The sequence below is a fragment of the Scyliorhinus canicula genome, chromosome 2, assembly GCF_902713615.1.
Source record: "Scyliorhinus canicula chromosome 2, sScyCan1.1, whole genome shotgun sequence".
Lineage (NCBI taxonomy): Eukaryota > Metazoa > Chordata > Chondrichthyes > Carcharhiniformes > Scyliorhinidae > Scyliorhinus > Scyliorhinus canicula.
In genome coordinates, this window is record NC_052147.1 from 280,884,112 (window position 1) to 280,909,379 (window position 25,268).

General features: G+C 48.5%; 1 protein-coding gene across 1 annotated transcript in view; it reads right to left on the reverse strand.

Moving 5' to 3' along the window:
• LOC119962331 (receptor-type tyrosine-protein phosphatase-like N) overlaps window positions 1–25,268 on the reverse strand; it is a 296,288-nt gene that overhangs the window by 230,075 nt on the left and 40,945 nt on the right. Inside the window, exons 6-7 of the mRNA XM_038790310.1 lie at window positions 23,831–24,248; window positions 2,047–2,059 (exon numbers count right to left, since the gene is read on the reverse strand). Coding sequence (XP_038646238.1) covers window positions 2,047–2,059; window positions 23,831–24,248 — 431 coding nt within the window. The remainder of the gene's footprint in view (window positions 1–2,046; window positions 2,060–23,830; window positions 24,249–25,268) is intronic.

Below are 25,268 nucleotides of genomic sequence, written 5' to 3' on the forward strand. Positions count from 1 at the left end.
TGGAAGGCTCAAAGAAACGGCAGCAAGAATGAGGAGGATGAGAAGGAAGATGTTTGTTGGTGGACTCAGCTGGGAAACAAGTAAGAAAGATTTAAGGGACTGCTTTTCTGGAGATGGAGAGATTGTAGACTGCTTAATTAAAATGGATCCTGAAAGAGTAGACAGGGTATTGAATGGGGAGCACAAACTTGATGGGAGAGTTATTGATCCCAAGAAAGCTCAGGCTATGAAGGGCAAGGTTGAAATAAAATTGGCCCAATCTAAGGAAGTGTACCAGCAGCAGCAACCAGCAGCAATGGGGAGGACAGAACACAGAGAACAGAGAAAACAGAGAAACAGCAACAGGAGAGAAGGGGAGGAGAACTAAAAGAGAGAGAGAGAGAGAGAAACAGCAACAGGAGAGAAGGGGAGGAGAACTACAAGAGAGAGAGAGAGAAACAGCAACAGGAGAGAAGGGGAGGAGAACTACAAGAGAGAGAGAGAGAGTCTGAAGGTCCCTACAACAAACCAGCAGCATCCAGAATCACTAATCGTTTTTCCTTTCTGTAAAGAAAGTGTTTACAACTTATTAAAAAAAAGTATAATAATAATAAAATAATTTAACCTGAAAAAGTGGTTATTAGCTTACTTTACTTCCTTAGCAATGCAGGACCCAGGACATCGATGCTACTAAGGGGTAAGTAGGTAAAATTCTTCGGTGAAGGTATGGGTTATACCGGGGAATAACTTGGAAATATAGTTTGACCTGAATAGCACCCACAGAAGCCTGCATCGGAGTCAGGGAGTGAGAATCCCTGTTCACCATTTGGAATATCGGCCCTTTTTTGGTATAGGGGGAATTCTAAGACAGAGTGGTGGATTTACAAAAACATGGCGCCCAACGTGGGGCAGAAGCTCATAATTACGCCCAGCCTGTTTTTTTTGCTTTCTCCATGGCATCCAGCGTGGAGGCCTAGAATATTAGAAGTTTCTAGGTAAAGCGAGGCTGGAATATTAGAAGTTTCTAGCTGAGCAGAATGGGGGCTAGAGTAGGGGCTAGAATATTAGAAGTTTCTAGTTCCCAAGAAACGGTTGGAATATTAGAAGTTTCTAACCGGCACAAAGGCTAGAATATTAGAAGTTTCTGGTCTATGTGTGAGTCAGACTTTACCTGCCGAGTTTAGTCTGGAAAGGATATTCTGTGGATCGAGGGGACTGAAACTCAGGTTGGGTGTGAATCAGCAGACTAGAAGATGCTGACCCTGAGTGAAAGTCTGCAAGACATCTTGGTGACAGCACTAAAAATCTTGCATCCATTACTGGTAAAAGGAGGCCAAAAAATAAATCATCCTTAGAGTAAGGCAGATTGTGCGGAAAATTTTCTGGAAAATGGGGACGCCTAGAATTCAGAGACCAATAACCAATCGACCCTTAACTAAAACAGGAAGATAGTGCCTTAGTCAGCCTTGGATAGGGCCCAGAAAGGGTACTTATCCTTAATTTCAGATTGCAACTGAAAGGGACAACCAGGAACAGAACTTGAATTCCGAAAAAATGGCAATGAGAATAATCCTCTTGCTCTGAAACATGGTCAAGAGAGTTGAAACAATGAAACAAGAGTAGAAAAGCTTGACAGAGGCAAAAAAAACTCCTGCAGAAGTGAAACTTAACCGCATGGAGGGGTCTCAAAATTTTGTTAGAATAACTAAAACCCTACAGAATAGAGGTCCAAGATCTCAGTGGATAAATGTGTATGTGTGTGTTTAATAAGGATTTGTGAAATCCTACAGAGTAGAGATCCAAAATCTGAGTGGATGAATGTGTGTGTGTATGTCTAATAAGGAATTGTGAATTTCCTTTAATGTTTGTATTTTAAAAAAATGTTGTATTTTGTAAAGCTGATTTTCACATAAATTGGAAGTTATAAACAGCAGGCAGCAGTCAGCTGCTTTGCAGACTTTGAAATTGCTGCGTTGAAATTGAAACTGCATGGCTCCGCAGGGTCCTAGTGCCTGGCGATCATACAAAGTCATATGCAGAAATAATGATTTTTAGAATGCTAAATACCTTGAAGAAGGAGCTTTAGAAAATAAAGATATTAAAACCAATTGATAATACAGAGGAAATTTGGGTGAAGCTACCCACTGAGACTGCAGGGAAAATAATCTGTGAAGCTGTAAAATGTAAAGACAAGATTGTTCAGATTCTGGGTACACATACAGATGAATTAGAGAAGCATGGTATCTGGAGCAAAAGAAATTGTATCACAATTTCTCACTCACGTGTGCAATGACAGAAGGAGGAGGCTTAACAGGCCTTAATTGTGTGATGTACATCAATGATAAGGAAAATAAACCAGTTCAAAAAGAATGGTGGCAAAAGAAATCCGGAAGTCCTGGAGAGGGCACTTCTGGGATAATCCAAATGAAAATAGAAAGTACAAATTAAAGAATAGGGCCCTCTCCACCCTTGATCTGTTCATTTGATTTTCAGATGGAAAAAATAAATAACGAACCAGTTCACAAGAAGGAAGAGAACTACACTCCAGAGAGGAATCTTTTAGACAGGATTGGGGGGAAACTAATGATAAAATTGGCTACATATTTGAGGGAATTAAATGACAGAACCCGGAGGAAAACTTTACGGGTTAGAAACAAATTAAAATATCAAATTATAACTGGACAGTGAAACCTCCGGTCAGACATCTCTAACTGGACATTAGTTGATGGGTGATCTGCGGTCTCCATGGAGTATGTACTACGCGGTGGAATTATTAAGGGTCTCGGCAGATAGCAGCGACTGACGAGGAACCCCAATATGATAAATGACAATAGTTTAAGAATTTTTGTAGCTTGATACCACGGTGGGAAAATTGTTACCAATGCAGCAAAACAATATTGCATTGAAGAGCTGCAATCTTTATTATATAAAAAAAAAAAATTTTTTTCATGTAAATTGATAGGGACTGTTATATATATATATATATGATATATATGTGTGTCGTTAAATAACTTGATCCGCATTTCTAAACTGTGTGAATGTTTTAATAGAGGGTTAGTTTAGTGTGTTTTCTTGATTTAACTATATAGTACATTACAAATAATATTGATGTTGTTTATATGCCATATTTAGTATGTAATAATTATTGTTCCCAAAGCCAAGAAGGAATGTTTCGATATTGATATTAAATTGTGATAACAGTTGAAAATATATAAAGTGGTAACACACAGTCTATTTGTGTGGTTAGGTAATGAATAAGGTGTTAAGATAAGATAAGATTTTTTACTATGTATATAACAATAGGGAGAATTTGTTTGGAAAAAAAAAGAGACGGTTCAATGTGGTTTTGCAAATGCTGTAATGAAAAATATACACTTTGTCAGAAAGATATTCTCTCATGTAAACCAGAGGTTGGCAGACTTACATGATTCACGACAATGTTAGACATTAATGGGGAAGTTAGGAATACAAGCAGGATCAATTGAACATTTTAAATTAATGAAACAAAGGGATCAGTGGGTGGTACATGATATCACAATTACCCCATTCCAATCAGAAATGGAAAACTATTTGGACGATGGAAAAATGGGGCACGTAACAGCCAGTGATGGACAAAAGATCTGTTTGGTTACTGATGAACTGAGTTGTGTGCTGGTTCTAAGGGACATGAGGAAGCTTATAAGGTGCTGCTATCCCAAGGAAGTAAAATGCTTTGGAGGTAGTGGAACACACGGAAAGCTATTGTGTTACCTTCCTGAGCGGCTATGGCTATGGTTCACGGTAATTGGACTGGAACGGAAAACAAGACTCGTATTGACACTGGTCTGTGATATGCATACAAATGACAAAGATCAGGGATGTATGTTAGTACAATTGGATGGGGGGACAATAAACCAAATTATAGTAATGTTTCAAATGTCAAGACGGGGTGTTCTGGAAAATACAGAATGTGTCATTTGAAACATAGAGGTCTGCCAATATCTGGTCTGGGAGAGTGCAGGGAAAGATCCCACAAGAGGTTGGTGGCAGCTGAAAAGAGCAGAAACTGTGGCCAGCTCTTCTGTCAAAAATGCAGTCAATTTCAGTCTGTCAGAATTGTTATTACAACCTGCAGCAGGAGAAAGGGAAAAAGAAAAAAACAGAGTTTGCATACATTTCTTTGTGTTATTGAAATATTGTAATGGACTGCCCCTTTAAGCCCCGTAGTCCTTTCCCTATCGGAGGTCCCGATCTCCCGCCAAAAATCACTAAGCGCGGGCTTCCCTCGCTCCTCTCCCCACGTGCGAGGCAGCAGACATCGGGAGAAAAGCAGAACGCGAGGGAGCAGCAGCTGGAGAGGTCAGAACGGAGCTCAGAGGAAGAGAGCAGCAGAACGCGAGGCAAGAACAGCTGACGGCCCGGGGGAGCTCTGCTCCCCTCAAGGAGGTGGAAGGCTCAAAGAAACGGCAGCAAGAATGAGGAGGATGAGAAGGAAGATGTTTGTTGGTGGACTCAGCTGGGAAACAAGTAAGAAAGATTTAAGGGACTGCTTTTCTGGAGATGGAGAGATTGTAGACTGCTTAATTAAAATGGATCCTGAAAGAGTAGACAGGGTATTGAATGGGGAGCACAAACTTGATGGGAGAGTTATTGATCCCAAGAAAGCTCAGGCTATGAAGGGCAAGGTTGAAATAAAATTGGCCCAATCTAAGGAAGTGTACCAGCAGCAGCAACCAGCAGCAATGGGGAGGACAGAACACAGAGAACAGAGAAAACAGAGAAACAGCAACAGGAGAGAAGGGGAGGAGAACTAAAAGAGAGAGAGAGAGAGAAACAGCAACAGGAGAGAAGGGGAGGAGAACTACAAGAGAGAGAGAGAGAAACAGCGACAGGAGAGAAGGGGAGGAGAACTACAAGAGAGAGAGAGAGAGTCTGAAGGTCCCTACAACAAACCAGCAGCATCCAGAATCACTAATCGTTTTTCCTTTCTGTAAAGAAAGTGTTTACAACTTATTAAAAAAAAGTATAATAATAATAAAATAATTTAACCTGAAAAAGTGGTTATTAGCTTACTTTACTTCCTTAGCAATGCAGGACCCAGGACATCGATGCTACTAAGGGGTAAGTAGGTAAAATTCTTCGGTGAAGGTATGGGTTATACCGGGGAATAACTTGGAAATATAGTTTGACCTGAATAGCACCCACAGAAGCCTGCATCAGAGTCAGGGAGTGAGAATCCCTGTTCACCATTTGGAATATCGGCCCTTTTTTGGTATAGGGGGAATTCTAAGACAGAGTGGTGGATTTACAAAAACAATCACATGGCTCTTTGTGGGATCTTCCTGTGTAAAAATCGCTGCATTTCCAACATTATAACCATGACCACATTTCAAACGCGCTTTAATAGCCCCCAAGAGATGGGGTGGCGGTGGCTCAGTGGTAACGTTACTGGACTAGTAACCCCAGAGGCTCGGACTAATGCCCCGAGGACATTGGTTCAAATCCCACCATGGCAGTTGGCGTATTTTAAATTCAATTAGTAGATTTTGAATAGAAATAACGGTGACCATGATTCATTGGTTGTCGTAAAGACCCACCTGGTTCGCTACTGTCCTTTAGGGAAGGAAATCTGCCGTCCTTACCCGGTCTGGCCTATTTATTTTTTAAAATTAATTTACGAGATGTGGGCGTCGCTGGCTGGGCCAGCATGTATTGCCCATCCCTACTTTCCCTCGAGAATGGGGTGGTGAGTTGCCTTCTTGAATCGCGGCACTCCCCGAGTTGTAGGTACACCCACACTGCTATTAGGGAGGGACTTCCAGGAATTTTACACAACAGCAGCGAAGGAACGGCGATATATTTCCTGGTCAGGGTGGGGAGTGACTTGGAGGAGAACCTCTAAGGGGCAGCACAGTAGCATTGTGGATAGCATAATCGCTTAACAGCTCCAGGGTCCCAGGTTCGATTCCGGCTTGGTTCACTGTCTGTGCGGAGTCTGCACGTTCTCCCCGTGTGTGCGTGGGTTTCCTCCGGGTGCTCCGGTTTCCTCCCACAGTCCAAAGATGTGCAGGTTAGGTGGATTGGCCATGATAAATTGCCCCTTAGGGTCCAAAATTGCCCTTAGTGTTGGGTGGGGTTACTGGGTTATGGGGATGGGGTGGAGGTGTTGACCTTGGGTAGGGTGCTCTTTCCAGGAGCCGGTGCAGACTCGATGGGCCAAATGGCCTCCTTCTGCACTGTAAATTCTATGTAAACCTGCAGGTGGTGGGGTTCCCAGGTATCTGCTGCCCTTGTCCTTCTGGATGGTAGTGGTCGTGGGTTTGGAAGGTGCTGCCTAAGGAACCTTGGTGAGTTGCTGCAGTGCATCTTGTAGATGGTACACACGGCTGCCACTGTTCGTCAGGGGTGGAGGGAGTGAATGTTGGTGGAAGGGTCTCCAATGTGGTTGCCTCTGAAATGACGCTAGCAACCTACTCAAAGTTGAAGGGCATTTCAGGATGGAGCAGCCAATGATGGTCTTGCCAGCAACGCCCACTTCCCATAACTGAATAAAGAAAAGAAAACCCAAGAGCCTTGGAAAATCTAAAAGCTGCAGGGACCTCGTTATCTTTCAAGAGGCGCTAATGCCCCCCGTGACTGCAGAAAATCAAATTCCAAAAATTGTACCGACAGCCTTTACTCTGGCCAGAGCCTCAGTGACGGCCTGTCTCCAAGGACAAAACGGACCCTGACTCCCCGATTAAACACCTCAAACCTCCAGACTCGGAAAAACACACCCTTTGTTTAAAACCCAGGAGAGGAAGTGGGAGGTGAGTCACATGACCTCCCTCGAGCTGCTGGAACCTGTAATATTGCTGTGTGGAACTGAACCCAGGCTGTCTTATCATTTGCCACCCAACAGGTGGCAGCAGAGAGAGGTCTGTCCAGGTAAATTGCTTGGCCCTCATCTCTATGGTGACCTCCTGGAAACGTTGGAACTCCTGCACCAGTGCCTATAGACTCATTCATCTCTATGTGCCTTTGTCCATCAGGGGAGTCCTTAATTCTGGAGAGGTGGATCACCCTGTAACAATTTCAACCTGCTAACCTCTGAAGGGATGTGTCATTAGACATTCTAGACTCGCGTGAAACCAGAACTCAATCATAGTCTTGCCTTTCATTCACTTTCATACTTACTTATCATAGAATCCCTACAGTTCAGAAGGTGGCTATTCGGCCCATTGAGTCTGCACTGACCCTTTGAAAGAGCATTCCACCCAAGCCCACTCCCCCCACCCTATCCCAATAACCCCTTAATCCAACCTACATAATCTTTGGACACTAAGGGGCAATTTAGCATGGCCAATCCACTGAACCTACACAGATTTTGGGCTGTGGTACACAGGCGGGGAGAAAGTGCGAACTCCACTGGGCAGAATCGAACCCGGGTCCCTGGCGCTGCAAGGCAGCAGTGCTAACCACTGTGCCACCGTGCTGCCCCTTATCCCTCTTCTAATCTACGAGGGTGGACATTGCAAAACCCCTTTCCTGCATTTTGTGTGCGTGCAAAATAAACCAACCCTCTGATCTGATGTTATCTCGAGTTTGCTGTGGGGTTATTAACGGAGGATTGGATCACCCCAAACTGAAGGATTGGAGAAAACATGCCCCCACCTCTAACGGGGGAAATCAAAAACACCTTTCTGTTTATGTGAGAGGAGAAATCAGGGCCGGGATTCTCCGGCCCCCCGCCGGGATGGAGAATCCTCGGGGGGGGGGGGGGGGGGGGGGGGGGGAAATCCCACCCCGCCGCCGGCTGCCGTATTCTCCGGCGTGGTTTTTCGGGCGGTGGCGGGATTCCCACCACGCCGGTCGGGGGCCATTGACAGCGCCCCCCCCCTTGCCCCCACCCCCCCAGTGATTCACCGTGCCCCAATGGGCCGAGTAGCCATACAGTTTTGGTCAGTCCCGCTGGCATGAATTACTCACCTCATGCACGGTGGGACCTGGCAGCTGAGTAAGCGGGGGCGGTCCTCGGTGGGGGGGCACGCGATCGGGGCCCGGCGATCTGCGGGTGGGCTTGTTGCATGGGGGGGGGGAAACTTCTTTCTTCCGCGCCGGAAGAGAACCCCGCGCATGCACGAAAATACACCAGTCGGTCTGCGCATGTGCGAGATCATGCTGGCCGTTCCGTGCATGTGCGAACTAGCGCTGGCCCTCCGGTACCAGGAGTGGTGCCAACCCCGCCTCCAGCGTCCACCTAGCTCCCGAAAATACGGAGAATTCTGCACTTTTGGGGGTTGTTGATGCCGGAGTGGTTGGCGCCGGTTTTCCTGCCGGCGTGGGGACTTCGCCCGCAGAAGGGAGAATCCCGGCTTTGATGTTTAAATTAATCCCCCTCCTGTCCTGTAACATGTGCAGAACCCAATTGGCCCACCTGCTTCATATAAGCCGATTAACATATCCTTCCAATGGTTTGTCCCTCAATGTCTTTATTCAGCTTCCTCCTCAAATATTCACCTCAATTACTCGCGTTCTTTAGATAAAGGTGGTTGAGGTGAATAATGTAGATGCATTTAAGGGGAAGCTAGATAAATAATCATAATCTTTATTGTTGTCACAAGTAGGCTTACATTAACACTGCAATGAAGTTACTGTGAAAAGCCCCTAGTCGCCACATTCCGGCGCCTGTTCGGGTACACAGAGGGAGAATTCAGAATGTCCAATTCACCCAACAAGCACGTCTTTCAGGACTTGTGAGAGGAAACCGGAGCACCCGGAGGAAACCCACGCAGACACGGGGAGAACGTGCAGACTCCACACAGACAGTGACCCAAACCGGGAACCGAACCTGGGACTCTGGCGCTGTGAAACAACAGTGCTAGCCACTGTGCTACCGGGCAAAGAATAGAGGGTTATTCAATTTCCCTTCAACTGAGTGGCGCGCTCGGCCATTTCAGGTGGAAACTGTTTGGAAACTAAAGGTAGTTTGAAGTGATCAATATTTGTATTGGTAAACATTAAAGGTAAGTGTGTTTAATATAATGTTTGTGTGCCTGGAAGGGTAAAACCTATTGGGGAAAGATGTTTGTTTGTGTGGGGGTTGGTTTCAGTTCCAGCTGCAATTCTATTGTGCTTAGAGAGGGCTACGGCGTAAAGCGGAAATAAACCAGCAGTGGTTGCTTAGCAACTGCAGCCTTGTGTGGTAGGGAGGCGTCTAAATTTCAGTTTTATCGATTTAATTGCAATTGTGGAGGTAGGGAGTGAGAGAGAAGGCAGCACTCACCATGTGGATCAGGCGCCATGGTGAGTTTTGAACTGGTGTCCCCCAGACCGTTTGCCTGGGCCTCTGGATTACTCGTCCAGTGACATTACCACCGCGCCACTGTCTCTCCACTGAGGCAGAGGGGCAGGAGGAGTCTCAAGTGGAACATAAAATGCCATTGGGCCAAAGGGCCTGTTTCTGTGCAATCCTATACTGCGCAACTGCAATCCGTCCCCTCGGAATTGCTCTCACGTTCCTCATTACTGGTACTTGCGTCCTGTTTGAAATCACCGCTTCCGGCACCACTCCCGGAGGAACACAACGACCCGGCAATCGGTTTGTCCCTATTGCCATCCGCACGGATAACACCAGAGTTCATCCCCTTTTCCAGCTCTGCTTCTTAAATGGGGGCAGAGCCCCTGCAAACCCCCCCCCCCCCCCCCCCCCCCCCCCCTCAGCGGAGGCGGAGGAGTATCTGCACCAGATTGAAAAAGCTGAACTGCCATCGCTCACAGCTGGGTTTCCACTCCGCAGAGAACCAGCCGGACGTCACTGCTGATGTCAGCGCTGCTACAGATTTCCCAGGCACACTGTCACACCGGCCCACTCACACGTTCACAAGTTCTGATGCACAGGTCTGCTCGCTGCTCCTCAATTACCCACTCGCAGACCAGCCGACATCGAGCGCCGTGGGCTGGGATGAATCATTCCAACCACACGGCACCAGAGGAGGCCATTCGGCCAATCGTGCCTATGGCAGCTCCTTTGTCACAGCTTTTGAATGAGTCCTCATTGCCCGCAGCTTTGCAAATTACAGCTCTTTCAAGCTGACGTTTTGATTGCCTTTTCCGTTCCGATTGAATCTGCCTCCCTCACCCTCTCAGCCAGCAGGATCCGCAGCACAAACAGCTCACCCAGTAAGAATAAATCCTCAAGCTTCAAAAAGAATTCAGGTTCTCCTGCCAATTTTCTTCAATCTGCGCCCTCTACTTTCTGACCCTCCTGCCACTTGAAACCCCTCATAATACTGAACGCCCGCTTCTATCGAACATCTCCTTCGCAGCTCCAGGGTCCCAGGTTCGATTCCCGGCTTGGGTCACTGTCTGTGCGGAGTCTGCACGTTCTCCCCCGTGTCTGCGTGGGTTTCCTCCGGGTGCTCCGGTTTCCTCCCACAGTCCAAAGACGTGCAGGTTAGGTGGATTGGCCATGATAAATTGCCCTCAAGTGTCCAAAAAAGGTTAAGTGGGGTTAGTGGGATAGGGTGGAGGCGTGGGCTTAGGTAGGGCGCTCTTTCCAGGGACTGATGCATACCCGATGGGCCGAATGGCCTCCTTCTGCACTGTAAATTCTATGATTAACCTTCCCTGGTCTGATGAGGACAATCCCAGCTTCTCCAGACTCTCCCACATTAACTGAAGACCCTCATCCAAGCCCCAAACCAAGGGGCTGGTTTAGCACACTGGGCTAAATCGCTGGCTTTTAAAGCAGACCAAGGCAGGCCAGCAGCACGGTTCGATTCCCGTACCAGCCTCCCCGGACAGGCGCCGGAATGTGGCGACTAGGGGCTTTTCACAGTAACTTCATTGAAGCCTACTCGTGACAATAAGCGATTTTCATTTTTCATCCTTGGGGAACATCCTGGGAAATCTCTTCTGCGCCCTCTCCAAGGACGGGATTTTACGCCCAACCCGATGTGTGTTTCGCTGCGACAGGCGTACCGCGATTGGCCGGCTGCGGGGTATTCCGGTCCCGTCGCTGTCAACAGGGTTCCCGGAAGGCCCCACCGGCGCGAACGGATGGAAAATTCCGGCCCAAGGCCCTGGATGTCCTTCCTGAAGCGTGGAACTTAGAACCAAACACAATATTCCAGTTGGGGTCTAACCAGTGTTTTACATACTCTTGAGCCTCCCTTTACCAAGTTCAGAATTCCTCTTTCCTTCACAGCTTCAAACATGTCTTCACGCATTCCCTCAGGATTTCGGTTCAAAACCTGTTGGCGGTCAGTCGCTGTCGCCTCATCAGCAGGTTGAAGCCGCCACTCTAGAATCTGATCCTGTAGAGGCCCCCGGTGCAGTACTGAGAGAGTGCTGCACTGTGAGAGGGTCAGTACTGAGGGAGTGCTGCACTGTCAGAGGGTCAGTAGTGAGGGAGTGCCGCACTGTCAGAGGGTCAGTACTGAGGGAGTGCTGCACTGTCAGAGGGTCAGTACTGAGGGAGTGCCGCACTGTCAGAAGGTCAGTACTGAGGGAGTGCTGCACTGTCAGAGGGTCAGTACTGAGGGAGTGCTGTACTGTCAGAGGGTCAGTACTGAGGGAGTGCTGCAGTGTCGGAGGGTCAGTACTGAGAGAGTGCTGCAGTGTCGGAGGGTCAGTACTGAGAGAGTGCTGCAGTGTCGGAGGGTCAGTACTGAGGGAGTGCTGCACTGTCAGAGGGTCAGTACTGAGGGAGTGCTGCACTGTCAGAGGGTCAGTAGTGAGGGAGTGCCGCACTGTCAGAGGGTCAGTACTGAGGGAGTGCTGCACTGTCAGAGGGTCAGTACTGAGGGAGTGCCGCACTGTCAGAAGGTCAGTACTGAGGGAGTGCTGCACTGTCAGAGGGTCAGTACTGAGGGAGTGCTGTACTGTCAGAGGGTCAGTACTGAGGGAGTGCTGCACTGTCAGAGGGTCAGTACTGAGGGAGAGCTGCTCTGTCAGAGGGTCAGTACTGAGGGAGTGCCGCACTGTCAGAGGGTCAGTACTGAGAGAGTGCTGCACTGTCAGAGGGTCAGTACTGAGGGAGTGCCGCACTGTCAGAGGGTCAGTACTGAGGGAGCGCTGCACTGTCAGAGGGTCAGTGCTGAGGGAGTGCTGCACTGTCAGAGGGTCAGTACTGAGGGAGTGCCGCACTGTCAGAGGGTCAGTACTGAGGGAGTGCCGCACTGTCAGAGGGTCAGTACTGAGGGAGTGCCGCACTGTCAGAGGGTCAGTACTGAGGGAGTGCCGCACTGTCAGAGGGTCAGTACTGAGAGAGTGCTGCAGTGTCGGAGGGTCAGTACTGAGAGAGTGCTGCAGTGTCGGAGGGTCAGTACTGAGAGAGTGCTGCAGTGTCGGAGGGTTAGTACTGAGAGAGTGCTGCACTTTCAGAGGGTCAGTGCTGAGGGAGTGCTGCACTGTCAGAGGGTCAGTACTGAGAGAGTGCTGCAGTGTCGGAGGGTCAGTACTGAGAGAGTGCTGCAGTGTCGGAGGTGCTGTCTTCACCGAACACCTGAAACCGAGGCCCCGCCGGGCCTCCCTTTATGTAGAGGAGGTGAGGAGATCCGCCCGGTTCCCCGACCAATGTTTATTCCTCAGCCAACGCCTAAAGGCCGAATGGCCTCCTTTTGGTGCCGTGTGGTTGGGCAGCACAGTACCATTGTGGATAGCACAAATGCTTCACAGCTCCAGGGTCCCAGGTTCGAATCCCGGCTTGGGTCACTGTCTGTGCGGAGTCTGCACATCCTCCCCGTGTGTGCGTGGGTTTCCTCCGGGTGCTCCGGTTTCCTCCCAAAGATGTGCAGGTTAGGTGGATTGGCCATGCTAAATTGCCCTTAGTGTTAGGTGGGGTTACGGGGTTATGGGGATAGGGTGGAGGTGTGGGCTTAGGTAGGGTGCTCTTTCCAAGAGCCGGTGCAGACTCGATGGGCCGAATGGCCTCCTTCTGCACTGTAAATTCTATCTATCTATCTATAAAGCAAACACGTTAGCTGGTCATTATCATATTGCAGCTGGCGGGAGCGTGCGGTGTGAAAATTGGCCGCTACAATTCCTACGTTCTAAAAAGCACGTAATTAGCTGCAAAGCACTATGGGATGTCCTCAGATTGTGAAAGATCTTCCTTTTTTAAAAATAGGACCATTCAGTTTTACGCCGCCTCTCCTCAATCTTCCTGCTGAAATGCATCATCTCACACATCTCTGCATTAAATCTCACCTGCCATGTGCCTGCCCATTGCAACAGAGTACATCCTCTTCAAACCTGTTACTATCTTCCGTAACCCACTGCGCCTCGGCCGTGCTGAATGCTCCGTGTATCACATCCAGACCAATTGGGAGCGGGAGTAGGCACTTGATCCCTCGAGCCATTCAATGCCATCATATTTTTAAAACATTTTAATTCATTTTGCAGATGTGCCAGCATTTATTGCCAGTCCCTAATTGTCCTCCATTGCAGAGTCACGTGGAGGCCAGACCGGCTAAAGGAGGCAGATTTCCTTCTCTTAAAAGTGAACCAGGTGGGTTTTTGCGACAATCGACACCGGTCATCATTAGACTTTTAATTCCAGATTTTTACTGATTTATCCTCCGGGTGCTCCAGTTTCCTCCCACAGTTCAAAGATGTGCAGGTTAGGTGAATTGGCCATGATAAATTGCCCTTAGTGTCCAAAATTGCCCTTAGTGTTGGGTGGGGTTACTGGGTTATGGGGATAAGGTGGAGTTGTTGACCTTGGGTAGGGTGCTCTTTCCAGGAGCCGGTGCAGACTCGATGGGCCGAATGGCCTCCTTCTGTACTGTAAATTCTATGATCTGCCGTGACAGGATTTGAAACCAAATCGCCCAGATCTTGCTCTGGATCTCTGGATTACCGCTACGCCGCGGCCTCCCCTCAGCCCCGTTCCCGCCTACTCCCGATGACCTTTCACCTCCTTGTTAATCAAGAATCTATCGAGCTCCGCTTTAAAGATATTGAAAGATTCTGCTTCCACTGCCTTTTGAGGAAGGTTGTCCAGAGGTTCGTGACTGAGAGAAACAAATTCTCCTAATCTCCAATGCACGGTAGCATGGTGGTTAGCACAATTGCTTCACAGCTCCAGGGTCCCAGGTTCGATTCCGGCTTGGGTCACTGTCTGTGCGGAGTCTGCACATCCTCCCCGTGTGTGCGTGAGTTTCCTCCGGGTGCTCCGGTTTCCTCCCACAGTTCAAAAGATGTGCAGGTTAGGTGGATTGGCCATGCTAAACTGCCCTTAGTGTCCAAATGTGCCCTTAGTGTTGGGTGGGGTTGCTGGGTTACGGGGATAGGGTGGAGGTGTTGACCTCGGGTAGGGTGCTCTTTCCAAGAGCCGGTGCAGACTCGATGGGCCGAAAGGCCTCCTTCTACACTGTAAATTCTATGATAATCTATGAAATGGGTGACCCCGTATTTTTAAACCACACCCCCTAGTTCTAGATTCTCTGACAAGGGGAAACATCTTCTCCACATCAACCCTGTCAAAACCCCACAGGATCTTGTACGTTCCAATCAAGTCGCCTCTTACTCTTCCAGACTCACAGCGTACAAATCTGTTCCTGTCCAACCTCTCCTCGTAAGACAACCCGCCCATCCTAGGTATTAATCTAGTAAATCTTCTCTGAACTACTTCCAACTCATTTGCATCCCGATGCTCCCAGGCACCCATAACGTCCCATTTTTCTCATCGAACATTAATTCAATGCTTCAACTTTCATCAGCCACTTCTTTCAGATGCTTCTGGTACCCATGTCCTGACTCACACCGGGTCCCATTCACCCCCGTGCGCGCTGACCCACATTGGCTCCCATCGAGTAACGCCTCCATTTTTAAATTGGATCGCTGAAAAAGAAAATCATGTTGCTCACATTCATCTGGACAAACACAGGAATGCCAAACTTCAAACAATCGCAACAATTGATGTACAATGTCATTTAAATTGTTGCGAATGTTTGAAGTTTGGCACTCTTGTGTTTGTCCAGATGAGTGAGAGACGATAAGCTTCAACAACAATGAAATGAAATAAATGAAAATCGCTTATTGTCACGAGTAGGCTTCAAATGAAGTTCCTGTGAAAAGCCCCTATTCGCCACATTCCGGCGCCTGTTCGGAGGAGGCTGGTGCGGGAATTGAACCGTGCTGCTGGCCTGCCTTGGTCTGCTTTCAAAGCCAGTGATTTAGCCCAGTGTGCTGAACCAGCCCATATCTTTCTGTTCAGTAATATTCAAGTTCTCTCCGACCATATAATTTTAATTTTCATCCACATGTTCAAATCTGCACGTTCTCCCCGTGTCTGCGTGGGTTTCCTCCGGGTGCTCCGGTTTCCTCCCACAAGTCCCGAAAGACTTGTGAATCGGACATTCTGAATTCTCCCTCTGTGTACCCGAACAGGCGCCGGAATGTGGCGACGAGGGGATTTTCACAGTAACTTCATTGCAGTGTTAATGTAAGCCTGCTTGTGGCAATAATAAATATTATTAAAAAAAGGGGCAACACAGTGACTCAGTGGTTAACACTGCTGCCTCACGGCGCCGAGGTCCCAGGTTCGATCCCGGCTCTGGGTCACTGTCCGTGTGGAGTTTGCACATTCTCCCCGTGTCTGCGTGGGTTTCGCCCCCACAACCCAAAGATGTGCAGGGCAGATGGATTGGCTATGCTAAATTGCCCCTTAATTGGAAAAAATAATTGGGTAATCTAAATATATTTTTTTTAAATCCACATGTTCAAATCACGTTACGACCTCTTCCCTTCCCATCTCTAGAACCTCTCCCAATCTCACGACCATTGGGCACCTCTGTCCTCTCGCGTATCCCCCATTTCAAACGCTCCAACATTGGCGACCATGCCAAATGAAAAGCGTCTGGAAATATTTTTCTAGACAGAAGGTGTTATACAAATGCACGTGCCACTCATGGTATGAAGAAACCTAGCCCATGGGGGGGCGGGGGGTGGAGTGGAGGGATAAGAATCAGCCACAATACCAACCAGAGTTCAGTGGGGAAGTACAGAAGTGCACACATCATGCAAAAATAGGTAGCATGGTAGCACAGTGGTTAGCACAGTTGCTTCACAGCTCCAGGGTCCCAGGTTCGATTCCCCGCTGGGTCACTGTCTGTGCGGAGTCTGTACGTTCTCCCCGTGTCTGCGTGGGTTTCCTCCGGGTGCTCCGGTTTCCTCCCACAGTCCAAAGATGGGCAGGTAATGTGGATTGGACATGATAAATTGCCCCTTAGTATCCAAAATATATTCGTTGGGGTTACGGGGATAGGGTGGAGGTGCGGGGATAGGGTGGAGGTGTGGGCTTGGGTAGGGTGCTCTTTCCAAGGGCCAGCGCAGACTCAATGGGCCAAATGGCCTCCTTCTGCACTGTAAATTCTCTGATTCTATGATGCCCTCACAGTCAAACAGCTGCTTGGCACTAGCTGATGTGGGTGGGGGAAATGAGCATTTGAGCGAGGTGCCGGGAACCATATCGTGGTGAGTGACGACATCATTGCGAGGGCCTTGGGGAGGATGAAATTGAGCGAGAGAGTGAGAGAGAGAGAGCGAGAAACAGAAGGGGGTAGGGATGAAAGTGAAAAGGGGTTGAACTTTATCGCAGTGACACATGCAATCTAACATTAAAGAAGCAGTCGACTTGTGACACAACGTCTGGTATTCTGGTGCAAAGGAAGGTTCTGGAATGCCTACGTTTGGTGCAACTGGTTTCCAACTTTTATTAATGAAATCTATTCAAAAGGATTCTCTCTCTCTTCACAAATAAACTATGTAGAAATCTTTTCATAAATACCACTAGGTGACTGACTCAAACCCGGCAGATTTTAATTAGTCTTTCACTGACAAGAGCGAGCTGCATACGTATTTCAGAGAAAGTATTACTAATGCGGTATGGAAAAAGCAATGAACCCACGCAAGATTAATTTTAGCTGTGAGGGTGCGGGGGAGTATTTGTAGAATACGTATACCTTCATACAATCAGTGACAGATTCACCCAGAGCAAGTTAAAAGAACACATTTGCATTTCTATAGCACCTTTCATGAGCTCAGGATGTCCCAAAGCACTCTGCAGCCAACCTCTAAAGTGTGGTCACCACTGTAATGCAGGAAAGGTGCGCCAACCAATCAGTACGCAGCCAACTCCCACAGACAATCAAAGTGAACAAAGCAAGGTACAGCACAGGAACAGGCCCTTCGGCCCTCCAAGCCTACGCCAACCATGCTGCCCGTCTAAACTAAAATCTTCTACACTTCCGGGGTCCATATCCCTCTATTCCCATCCGATTCATGTTTTTGTCAAGATGCCCCTTAAACGTCACTATCGTCCCTGCTTCCACCACCTCCTTCGGCAGCGAGTTCCAGGCACCCACTACCCACTGTGTAAAAAAACTTGCCTCGTACATCTCGTCTAAACCTTGCCCCTCGCACCTTTAACCTATGCCCCCTAGTAATTGACCCCTCTACCCTGGGGAAAAGCCTCTGACTATCCACTCTGTCTATGCCCCTCATAATTTTGTAGACATCTATCAGGTCGCCCCTCAACCTCCGTCGTTCCAGTGAGAACAAACCGAGTTTATTCAACCGCTCCTCATAGCTAATGCCCTCCATACCAGGCAACATCCTGGTAAATCTCTTCTGCACCCTCTCTAAAGCCTCCACATCCTTCTGGTAGTGAGGCGACCAGAATTGAACACTATACTCCAAGTGTGGCCTAACTAAGGTTCTATACAGCTGCAACATGACTTGCCAATTCTTATACTCAATGCCCCGGCCAATGAAGGCAAGCATGCCGTTTGCCTTAGGTCCACCAGGGAGGGGAAAATGGGGTCTTCTTTCAGCATTTCGCCCGAAGCGCACAAATATAAGAGATAGGAGGCCATTCAGCCCTTCGAGTCTGATTCCCCGTTCAATAAGATCTTGGACGATCTGACTGTGGCCTCAACTCTATTTTACTTCTGACCATTCCCCCCCCCCCCCCCCCCCCCCCGCCGCCCCCCCCCCCCCCCCCGCCAATCCCCTACACTCCCCTTTGACTCCCTTGTCAACGAACAGTCTACCTACCTCCACCTTACAGATATCCCAATGAGCCAACGTCACCACGCTCTCTGGGGTCGGGTATTCCACTGACCTTCGAGCCTCAGAAAAAAAGATTTCTCCTCATCGCTCTCTTAAATGGGACAGCCCTTATTTTTAAACCATGGCCCCTGGCTCCAGTCTCTCCCACGCGAGGAAACAGCCTCTCGGTGTCCACACTGTCAAGTCCCCTCAGCATCTTACAGGTTTCAGTAGGATCGCCTCTCATTCTTCTAAACTCCGATCCTTGTGGTACTCGGCTGTGCATCTGGGGAGACACACGCCGACGGACACGGACAAACTTTGGGACTACTCCATCCCTGATGCCCTCTTCACAATTTACTTTCCTTTCGTTCTTGGTTTAATCAGTAAATGTAGAAACCATGCATCCGGTCCCATCATCCAAGTCACTGATATAAATTTAAAACAGTTGAGGCTTCAGCACTGATCCCTGCGACACTCCACTCATTGTGTCACGTTAACCTCCAAGCGAGTTGCCGGTGCCTACTCTCGGTTTTCTGTTAGTTAACCAATCCTCCATCCATGCTAATATGCGATCCCTTCCACCATGAACTCTTTGCGTGCAGTAACCTTTGATGTGGCACCTTGCCAAATGCCTCTGAGATTAATTATAGAAAGTGTACTGGGTAATCATTACCCAGGGGCTGGTTTAGCTCAGTGGGCTAGACAGCTGGTTTGTGATGCCGAACAAGGCCAGCAGGGCGGGTTCAATTCCCGTACCAGCTGAGAATTCTGAATTCTCCCTCTGTGTACCCGAACAGGCGCCGGAATGTGGCGACTAGGGGCTTTTCGGAGTACCTTCATTGCAGTGTTAATGTAAGCCCACTTGGGACAATAAAAGGTTATTATTAACCATTAAATCTGTATTTTAGGACATAGCCGGGATAATTATGTAAACTCTGGCTGCAAGTAGTGGCCACAATGCATGATGGGATTTCGGCTAGCTAACTTGCCCATGTTTTTGAGACACAGGAGATGCGTGGTCAGCAGATTACTCGTGTAAACACATTTTTATCAGTGGGCTCCAATATCTTCTGGAACAATCCATGAAGTGAAAGGGAAGCCGCTTCTGATATCCTGTCCCTCCGAAACAATCCATGGAGTAAAGAGGATGCCAGTTCTGCCATCCTCTCCCTCAAGAACAATGGGTGAGCAGGATGTCAGGATGGGGAAAACAACTTCAAACTTGACATGAAACCTTTGGTAAACAACAGGATGAGGCTCAATCATCGGTCCATCGCAATTTTAGTGGATAAAGTTTGAATGCGACAGCTTGTGGGATTGGATCGAGTCCAATTGGGGTGGGCTATTGATTTTTGGAAATTGTATAACTGATGTGTTTTTATCAGAGTTTAGTGGATAGATCTTTTTTTTTTTTTTTTTTTTTTTAAATTTTTTTATTGGAATTTTTTGCAGAAAATATAACAAAAAGTATAGCAAAAGCAGTAATATGCAACTAACAGCCCCATAACACCCACAATTCCCCCCATACCGTAACATCACATGTATCACATTCCCCCACCCCCCCCCCCAAACAAGAGAACTTAACCATAAATTAAAATTAGATAAATCAAATTTAAATAAAATAAGCTAACATAATCAACGCCCCCCCCCCCCCCCCCACCCCCCACCCACCCACCCACCCACCCCCCCCCCCCCCCCCCCCCCCCCCCGGGTTGCTGCTGCTACTGTCCCAGTACCCTATCGTTGAGCCAGAAAGTCGAGGAAAGGTTGCCACCGTTTAAAGAACCCTTGCACCGATCCTCTCAGGGCGAATTTAACCTTCTCAAGCTTAATAAAGCCCGCCATGTCATTGATCCAGGTCTCCACGCTTGGGGGCCTCGCGTCCTTCCACTGTAGCAAAATCCTTCGCCGGGCTACTAGGGACGCAAAGGCCAGCACACCGGCCTCTTTCGCCTCCTGCACTCCCGGCTCTACCCCAACCCCAAAGATCGCGAGTCCCCATCCTGGCTTGACCCTGGATCCCACCACCCTTGACACCGTCCTCGCCACCCCCTTCCAGAACTCCTCCAATGCCGGGCATGCCCAGAACATATGGGCATGGTTCGCTGGACTCCCCGAGCACCTGGTACACCTATCTTCACCCCCAAAGAACCTATTCATCCTCGTCCCAGTCATGTGGGCCCTATGCAGCACCTTGAATTGGATGAGGCTAAGCCGCGCACACGAGGAGGAAGAATTTACCCTCTCCAGGGCATCAGCCCATGTCCCGTCTTCGATCTGTTCCCCCAGTTCCCCCTCCCACTTCGTTTTCAGCTCCTCTACTGACGCCTCTTCCTTCTCCTGCATAAGCTTGTAGATATCGGATATCTTCCCCTCCCCGACCCAGACCCCCGAGAGCACCCTGTCACTCACCCCCTTCGCGGGGAGCGCAGGGAATCCCTCCACCTGCCGTCTAGCAAATGCCTTTACCTGCAGATATCTAAACATGTTTCCCGGCGGGAGCCCAAATTTCTCTTCCAACTCCCCCAGGCTCGCAAACCTTCCGTCGATAAACAGGTCCTTCAGCTGTCTAATGCCCGCTCTATACCATCCCCGAAATCCCCCATCCATGTTCCCCGGGACGAACCTATGGTAGTGGATAGATCTTGGCAAGCATCCAGATCTCATCTCTCGTGTACACGAACTCGAGCTTGGGAAAATAAAACCGTCTTATCCAGGTTGTTGATGTGCCTGTTACTCCCTGTACTGAGTTGAGCCACAGGGATGAGCCCCACGTGAAAGCTGACTCAATACACAGGTCTTGAAACCGCTCCTACATACACCACATCCACACGTTCCCCTGTATCCACTCTGTTCAATAGTTCTTCAAAAAGCTCTAATAAATTGGTCAAACACGATTTGCCTTTTACAAAACCACCCTTAGGCGAATGAAGAGGTAGGTTCCAGAAACATTCACTCACCTGAGGAAGGAGCTCAGGATGAAGAACCTCTTCATTCACCTGAGGGAGGAGCAGTGCTCCGAAAGCTAGTGATTCGAAACAAACCTGTTGGACTTTAACCTGGTGTTGTCAGACTTCTTACTGTGCTCATCCCAGTCCAATGCAAATGCATTGCACTTTTTAAAGTGCCCCACCATAACCTCCTTAATAATAGACTCCGGAAAGATGGAATTTCTGGCTCTGTCAGTACCGCACTGAAAGGTTATCCACGCCTTGATGTTGCGTTACGAGCAATACTGTCCCCACCCAATCCACTGCCCACCAGCCAACCAATCAAAACAAACCCCATCAATCTCTTGGGTGCCACAAAGTCTGGGTTCTTCTGTCCAAAATATAAAACTTTCTAACACAGTGGGTTCAACTTCCACTTTTGTGTCCCTTACTTCCTCTGCTCGACTTCAAGATACGTCCCAGGTTGATAGGGCTGTTAAGTAGGCGTACGGTGTGTTAGCTTTTATTGGTAGAGGGATTGAGTTTCGGAGCCATGAGGTCATGTTGCAGCTGTACAAAACTCTGGTGCGGCCGCATTTGGAGTATTGCGTGCAGTTCTGGTCGCCGCATTATAGGAAGCATTGGAAAGGGTACAGAGGAGATTTACCAGGATGCTGCCTGGTATGGAGGGAAGATCTTATGAGGAAAGGCTGAGGGACTGGAGGCTTTTTTCATTAGAGAGAAGAAGGTTAAGAGGTGACTTAATTGAGGCATACGAGATGATCAGAGGATTAGATAGGGTGGACACTGAGAGCCTTTTTCCTCAGATGGTGATGTCTAGCACGAGGGGACAGAGCTTTAAATTGAGTGGAGATAGATATAGGACAGATGTCAGAGGTAGGTTCTTTACTCAGAGAGTAGTAGGGGCGTGGAATGCCCTGCCTGCAACAGTGGTGGACTCGTCAACATTAAGGGCATTTAAATGGTCATTGGATAAACATATGGATGGTAATGGAATAGTGTAGATAGGCTTTAGATTGGTTTGACAGGTCGGCGCAACATTGAGGGCCGAAGGGCCTGTACTGCACTGTAATGTTCTATTGTCTTTATTCTATTGTCTCCATTAACAATCCTTGGACGAAAGACAAAATAAAATAAATAGGAGCCAAGAGAATCGACAGGAAGGGCCCTTACAGTTGGCATATTGGCTCGGAGGAGGACGCAGCTGCTGGACTGTCGGGGGATGGTCTCCCCCAGGATTCTGAGCCGCGGGTGGGCGGTCCGTCAGGGCATGGCCTCCCTCAGTTTCTGAGCGGTTTCGGAAACTGGGCGAGTGGCTTCAGCGCCCAAATAAGATTCAACCGGAAGCAGCCCCAGAGCTGCGAACATGGGACGTAAGAAATAAATATCCTCGCAAATTAGAACGTTAGTCACCAACAATTCTTCCTGGTGACTCATTCTCCCCACAGACCACTGACAGCCCAATAAAACAACCCTCTCACCTCCCAGCGTCTACACACAATATGCACGTTGAAACAAAATACTCTTGCCATTTCATACAAATTTTTAAAAAACACTAAGAAACTATTTGAAATGTCCTCTTTAAAAAAAAAAAGGCATCCTCAATTTTCAGAGCCTGTGCAAAGGCCGCACGGTAGCACACTGTGGCTTCACAGCTCCAGAGTCCCAGGTTCGATTCCCGGCTTGGGTCGCTGTCTGTGCGGAGTCTGCACGTTCTCCCCGTGTCTGCGTGGGTTTCCTCCAGGTGCTCCGGTTTCCTCCCACAAGTCCCGAAAGACGTGCTGTTAGGTGAATTGGACATTCTGAATTCCCCCTCATTGTACCCGAACAGGCGCCGGAATGTGGCGACTAGGGGCTTTTCACAGTGACATCATTGCAGTGTTAATGTAAGCCTACTTGTGACAATAAAAGATTATTAAACATACAAAACTGGAATTGGATCAATAGTGTGGCCCAGGTTCACAGCCCTGCTGGGAGAAAACAATACACAGGGCGGCGGAATTAAGGCAGAAAATATAAACGGATACCCAGAAATAAGCTCCAGATAGGTCTGGATATTGAAGTCGTTTGAGATTTGCTGATTCGGGGAAGCCCTGTTAACTTGGACAAGGTGAAGCTTTGTTCATCACAGTCGAGATGTTTGACAAACATCTCTGCTCCTGGTTGCGGTCTACTCCGGCAGTACCGGAGCAGAGTAGAACAGTACACCTGTACCTCCGCGGCACTGGCAGCCTTGGTTGGGAAAGGCAGGGCTTGGGAGGTGGGAACGCAACGTGACCGAGAGTCAGTGCCCAGCAGTGGCCAATGAAAACCCACTCAGCACTGCCACTGAGTGGCCAGAGCATGCCACTGCACACAGATTCGGAAATGTCTCGGCAGTAACTTGTAACGTAGGTGGGAAAGCGCCTTGAAAAGTGTGAGGAGCGCCAACTTTGTGCTACAAGATTAACTGCCAATCACATCACACCTATCACTAAGAGAGTGCCTGCATCTCCTGCGCCAGCCTCCGCCCTGTCTGGGTGTTCGCCAGCAAACACCCACATACTGTGCCTATAGCAGCTCTGTACAACACCAGGGTTAAAGTCCAACAGGTTTATTTGGAATCACTAGCTTTCAGAGCGTAGCTCCTTCATCGGGTGAGTGATGACTAACCTGAGGAAGGAGCAGTGCTCCGAAAGCTTGTGATTCCAAATATACCTGTTGGACTTTAACCTGGTGTTGTCAGACTGTGCCCACCCCAGTCCAACGCCGGCATCGCCACATCTTGTATACCAGCTCTAGTGTTGACTGTTCCAAAACTTTCCAGGTGCACTCTACTCGCAGGAGGAATAATCACAACCCAAGAGTTATTTTAGGTTTTGTAACATCTACTTTGACCTTACCTTCCTGAGGTCGTGAACCCGTGCTCTGACCCTTCACCCTGTTCGGCTGCTTTTGATTGGTATCTTGTATCTCACCGTAGCTCAGGTCGTAGCTGTTGACGTAGTCAGCAGGACGTTCTCGATCCTTGGAGTTGAGGTGGTCAGCCCTCCAGTGATGGTTCCTCTCCTGCTCCACGCTGGGCTGGAACACGTTCCCGTTCTGTTCAAACAAATAGGACCCCATTAAATCGCGCAGCTGCTTCCAGCCCCACTGCTGCTGGCTCGGTGCTCCGGGGCCACTCCGACTAGGGTCGGGCATCTCGGGCACCTGCCTCCGTAACCGCGGCGGCTCGCTGTGTCGGCGGGAAGGAGGTGTGTCGGCTGGGAGAGGGGGGGTTTTTCTGGCGCTCGCTTCCATTGGGCTGTCTCGATAACCAAACTACAATATGGGGAAGAAGAAGAAGAGAGACTGAAGTTCCCCTTCATACGCAAAAGCTGATAGAACTTACCCAGTCTCCTCAACAGCAAGGAGTCCAGGTGCACAGAAAAACAATCAGAGACCACACTGTAATGATATGAATATATGTAGACAAGTAAAGGGTTAAATATCACTTCTCAGTGTAACACAACCACTAGAGGGCACCACGGTGTCCCACTATAAGTATGAGAACTCAGAGGATCTTGGTCTCTTCCAACCAGGAGTGATTAGACAGTAGCGAATAAGAGACCACAGCATAGTTTAGCACGTGTGGTTTAAATTAGTTAATAGTTTAATATAGATTACTTGATCACTAGTTATAGTTCAGAGGAGTGTTCAAACTCAATATTAATCAATCGTTAACTCAATAAATCAGTTTTGCTTTAAGTTAAAGATTGGCGGTTTCTTCAGAATCACATCATCAGGCCGTTCTGAATTACGAAGCAAAGAGCAACGATATATTACCAAAGAGAAATATAACACACACAACCCCTTGATCCGGATCCACCGTTCAATAGGATGCTGATTGATCTCGGGCTTCAAGTCCACTTTCCCTCCTTCCCCACACCCCTTAATTCCCCAAATCTATCAACCCCAGCCTGGAATATATTCGATGGTGGAACATCCACACCATTCTGTGGCAGCGAATTACAAAGATGCGCAACCCTTACAGTGATGAAAGCTCTCCTCGCCCAGTCCTAAATGATCGGCCGTCATCCTGATACTGTGACCTCGTGTTTTATATTCTCCGACCAGCGGAAGAGAGATCTCTCAGCGTCCACTCAATCAAACCCCTTCAGAATTTTGTAGGTTTCAATGAGGCCACCTCGCATTCTTCTGAACTCCAGAGGATATGAACCCAATTTACTCACCCTCTCATCCCAGGGACCAACCTACTGAACCTTGGCTGTATCGCCTCCATTACGTTATGGAACTTGCTACCACCGGGAGTGGTTGAGGTTGATAGTGCTGATGTACTTA